Here is a 5,090-nt window from a genome sequence, read left to right on the forward strand (position 1 = left end):
TGAGTTCTACTATTAAAGCAAAGAAAATCAATGCTTATTTGTTCAACCCTAAAGATGTTATTTCTGGCAGCGGTAGTGCTGAGATTTATTATTATATAAATAAAGAAATAAATAAATTATATATATATATATGTATATGCATATATATATATATATATGTATATATATGTATATACATATACATATATATGTGTGCATGTGTCTGTGTATGTGTATGTATCCTATTATACAGGAAGAGCAGACGGGATATGAACATGACATTCTAGAAGGTAACATTATATTGCATCTGTGTATACACACGCGGACACACATGTATACATGCATAAAGACACAAACTTAAAATTGCGTTACATTGTGCAGTAATATTAAATCAAGATACAAATAATACATAGGAAGTTTGATTATGTCAAACTCATAGAATGTTAGAGACAATATCATTCTTGAAATCCAAAGAGCACGAAATTTAATGAAAGTGCTATTTTATAAAAGATAAGAAGACCATCATCATGCAAGTGATTCTTGATAAATAGGAAATGACGCTTTATCTCTGTATCTATTTCCATCTGTTAACTTCTCTGTTCATCTATGTCTATCGAAAAAAAGATGTCAGCGTGTCAAATATAAGACCCTTAACCTGAAATGTATTATGGGAAGCTGCTGGTATGTTTGTGTGTGTGTATTCGTATGCGTGTGTGTGTTCGTGTGCTTAGTATGACTGAATCATTACAAAAGATGAGAACGCAGAAAAGAGCGCACAGAAAGCAACAGAGATATTAGTTGCAGCAGATCTGTGTCTTGCAGTGGCTCCTCCAGAGGCAATACCACTTACACGACACCGTGGTCTCCTTGATGACAGTGCCCTGAGTTCCCTTGTCCAGGCAGTTGCCGTTGGGACAAGGACCAGAGCCATCTTGCCAGCAGCTGTTAGGGTTGACCTAGCGACGAAGAGAGGCGGGAGAAAGAAACATCAGTAAGAAGCACAAAATAGAAAAAAATGTGTCTAGTTTCTTCTGTACGATAATGAGAATGGACCGCGAGAAAGAGCACTGATGAAGTTTTTTTTTTTTTTTTTAGGGGGGGGGGGGTTAAGAAGGACAAGGGACAGAACAGTTTGCGTCCAAGAGACCCGTGCTGAGTCACAAGAATATTCACCGTTACTCCCGAGGGCAGTTCCCACGTAGCGGAGCCGCCTTGGTCACCGCTAGCAGTGACAAGCTGGGCACCAGCGGCGATCAAAGCTGTTGGCGGAAATTGGCGATAAAAGAAAAAAAAGTCTATGGAATTAAGATTATCGATCTTTTATCTATTCTTTCTCACTGTTCTCCGTCATCCTTGCGTTCTCTCTCTTTCTCTCCCTCTCTTTTTCCATTTCCCTCTCTTCAAAGTAACCTCTCCTAAGATGTAAGCTTTTGTATCAATAAACTTGTCAAAGTCATACTCTCTTTCCCTCCCTCCCTCTTTCTCTCTCTCTCTCTCACCACTAGTGATGACTCCTCCGTCCCTCTTCACTCGCTCCTTCACAATGGAAGCCTGGGTCCCCGCCGGAGCGAGCGCGAGACACCACAGCCCTACGAACACAGCGCACAGCTTCATTCTGCAAGAGGATGTAGTAATATTAACATTACTACTACTTATTGTAGTAATAACAATAATATCAATAATACATAGTAAAGTTAAAGTTACAAAAATCAAATTGCTTCTTTACAAAGCGAGTAAAGGGATGAAGGAAAGGACGCCGACCTCTGTGTCCCGGACTGCCTCGCTATCAAAGGGTTAATTTATGGTGCTTCATTGCTTTTATAACGGACTGACGCACAGTTTTACTAATTGTCTTTTAATAAGATATTTTCTTGCCACTGGAGAATCTTCGGCACATGTGTCACTGTGAAAGGCAATTAAGGAAGACACTCATAGTACTTGTTGGTAAGCTTTTGTCTTCGTAATGTTGTCTAAGTAGAAAAAAGATAAAAGAAGAGGCAACTACTGCCCCACACCATTCTTTTCTCGCATTCAAAGTTATTGTATAGGCTTATGTTCTAGTACACCGGAGCATAGCTATGCCAATTGAGGCAACTACAAACAACAAAATATTTATATATATATATGTAGATGAAGAATAGACAAAAGTTGAAATGACTTACCTGGAGAGGTACTTTAAAGTAACAAGATGGATAAGGATAAGGATATGTCCGATATGCGAAGCTGAGCCTCGCCCGGGCTATGGGGGAACCTGGCCTGTGCCGATGAATGCCGACTCGATCAACGTGTGTCACCTAGCGCTGACGCGACAGAACTTAGTCCTTACGTGGTGCCTCTCTTTATATAGATGACCCAATCGATATCAGCGAACGCTTTTCACTTTAATTAACCGCCGAATGTATATGAAAAAAAGCCAGGAAAGAAAAACACAGGAGGAGGCACTGGTACATTCCACTTCATGCAATGATATAACTGATCAAAATCCACTTTTCTTGTTTAATAAAAGGGGACTCAGTACAGAAGGAATTTAATGATGAATACGGGGTGAGTCGCTTGGATTCAGAAAAACAGTTTACAATTTATCGTACAATCGACACACAGAGGCAAGGTTCCTGTGCGCGCGCGCGTGTTTGTGCGTGTGCTTGCTCTCTTTGTTTCGTTTTCTTGTTTGCTTCTTGTTTTTTCACTTGTTCTGGTAGATTGTTTGGTACAAGTAAGAAACAGAATTTCTAGTAATTGAGCGACAGTATTACAATAATGCTGCTTCGGGTGATTACGATAGACAAAGTGAACGGATAATAGATAGTCAACGTCAATAATCCATGTACTATTCATTATTATTACTGTTATTATTATCATCATTATTGTTGTTTTGTTGGTATTATTTTATTATTACTATCATTATTCTATCATTATCATTAGTAGTAGTATTGGTATTAGTATCATCACTGTTATTGATGATATGTAAACATATATTTATATACAACCTGTTGATATTCCTCGCACCAAGAGCACGCACGTATAAATGTCGAAGATAAATTGTATTTTTGTCGAATTCTAAGAATGGCAATGGTCAGCAACAGGCGCCGGAAAACAAAGAAGCAAAAACATCTTATCAAATAAAAAGACAATATCATAAACCAGCGTATCCATTTTTTTTTTTTTTTTTTTGCCGAGTTTAGCCTGAGATAGTGGTGTAGAGGTGTGGTGTAGTGGTGTAGAGGTTGAACCAAACTGGATTTTATCTCTTTATTGCTAAGGAGCCAAGCACAAGTAATATCAGGTCAGCAATAAAAACAAAAATGTGTAAAGAAGAGGGGGGGAAGGAAGAGTGGGGATAGGGGAGGGATAAGGAATGGAGGAAAATGAATTTTAGGAGAAGAAAAAGGAGCCGGGGGCTTGACCCAGCATGCGGGGTAAAGATCTTGGTAATATGTAGTGGGTTTGTTGAAAGGGGTATGACGTCCGAGTTGGTAGATGATAGATACCAGAGAGTTTCCATTCATTTGTTTCAACCTTGAGGAAAAAAACAAATAAAACATAATAACATAAAACGCAAATAAAAATTCTTCTCGTTCCTTATCACAGTTTCTGAGTTCTGCAATTACAGTATTTTGTTCCTGTTCAAGTTTCGTGTTCAGCATGAAATGTAAAAAATATAAATAAAAATGAATATAAAATAAAACCCCCAAAACACGTTCTGTTAAATTATTCAATTAATCTAAGAGTGCCTGACTTCCTGCCTCCTCCCAAACCCACCAAGACTGATCAACAAGAGCAAAGAAAGACATGCAAGGGGTGTCGCCCCCTACTTTTAATCTTAATCCTTCATTTTCAACACTAATCTTCTCGCCCCCACCTCTTTTCTTCACCTCTCTACTTATTATTATTGGTATTGGTATTATTATGTTGTATAGTAGGGATCTATTGCCATTATGACATAATATGGTGTTGAGAAAGTTCAATTTAATAAGTAATATGTAAGTATACATTATCTAGGGTGGGTAAAGTGAAATTGTTTTGAAAGTGTCTTCACATTCCAGCATGATCAGGGCGCCAGGTTATACATATCAAACGCAAAATGTTTGAGCCCCGCACGCAGACGTGGCGCCACAGCCTCTCGTGCCGCTAACCAAGGTCAATTCAAGTACAGGTCTCACAAAAAAGGTAGCTAACGCGGAACCTGTTCCGCTTCCTAGTGAGTGGTAAAAAAAAAAAAAAAAATTGACACCACCTTCAGAGATGGAGCCTTGCTTCATCACCACCACAACAGTATCCATGAATAAAGTTCACCTTTCTTAACAAAAGAATCACTCTTAAAGTGACAACAAACGGATGGCGTAATCGAAACCCGTTCCACCTTGAAATAAAAGGTGGTAAATTTACAAAAAAAGAAAAGAAAGAAAGAAAGAAAGAAAGAAAGAAAAAAAACTCCCGGATTCGCATTGGCAACCCGGAAAATAAACAATAAATCTGTACAGCTATTCAATGGGTTGTACTACAGTGACCGTCTACTGCTTTTATATTACATCTGCGCACCACAGGTATTTCAATTTTTCACCAAGAAATAGATATAAATAAGAGAAAAGGTCTACGTGCAACTCCCAAACTACGACGTCACAGTGCACGACAGAGGCCCCGCGGCATAGGAATCTTCGTATAAACGTACAGTAAGGGATGAGAGAATTTGAGAGTTTAAGAGTTTAAGAAGAAAGTTTTAGGTTTTCAGGGTTTACAATTTTAAGAGCTGGAGGTTATGGGATTCTAAGAGGGAATGGGAGAGAGGGAATGGAGCAGATGGAGAGAGAGAATGAGGGCAGAGGGAGAGAGAGAAAGAGCTGATTCGCAGGACACAGAGAATATTTCGTCGAGGGCAACTGTCTGCCGCATATGGCAGTATGACGTGGAGCGTTCTGTTGCGTCGGATTAGTAGTCAGCGCCAGTCAGTCTCGAGGGCAGCTGCAACGCTGGAGGTATACCAGAGCTGGCAATGGCTACTTCTTAGAGACGGAACCCCACCAATCCCCACCTTCCCGTGTAGCAAATACCTATACAATTATGTCTCGCAATAATGTGAAAGAGGAGCCACTGCCACCACCCATTTATGTCAC

The 5,090-nt window shown here is 39.4% G+C and overlaps 2 protein-coding genes across 2 annotated transcripts in view; one reads left to right on the top strand and one right to left on the bottom strand.

Moving 5' to 3' along the window:
* Positions 1-263: 263 nt before the first annotated feature.
* Positions 264-2,316, bottom strand: LOC113820957 (uncharacterized). The gene is made up of 4 exons (XM_070121914.1): positions 2,142-2,316; positions 1,479-1,594; positions 1,153-1,238; positions 264-935 (listed from the first exon to the last, which is right to left on the bottom strand). Exons 2-4 carry the CDS (start codon positions 1,591-1,593, stop codon positions 774-776), a joined length of 363 nt encoding a protein of 120 aa, XP_069978015.1. The 5' UTR covers position 1,594; positions 2,142-2,316; the 3' UTR covers positions 264-773.
* A 2,561-nt stretch (positions 2,317-4,877) lies between these two features.
* The window catches only part of LOC113820169 (uncharacterized), a 22,127-nt gene continuing 21,914 nt past the window's right edge, over positions 4,878-5,090 (top strand). Inside the window, exon 1 of the mRNA XM_070121565.1 lies at positions 4,878-4,952. Coding sequence (XP_069977666.1) covers positions 4,878-4,952 — 75 coding nt within the window. The remainder of the gene's footprint in view (positions 4,953-5,090) is intronic.

Source organism: Penaeus vannamei, chromosome 5 (assembly GCF_042767895.1).
Source record: "Penaeus vannamei isolate JL-2024 chromosome 5, ASM4276789v1, whole genome shotgun sequence".
Classification (NCBI taxonomy): domain Eukaryota; kingdom Metazoa; phylum Arthropoda; class Malacostraca; order Decapoda; family Penaeidae; genus Penaeus; species Penaeus vannamei.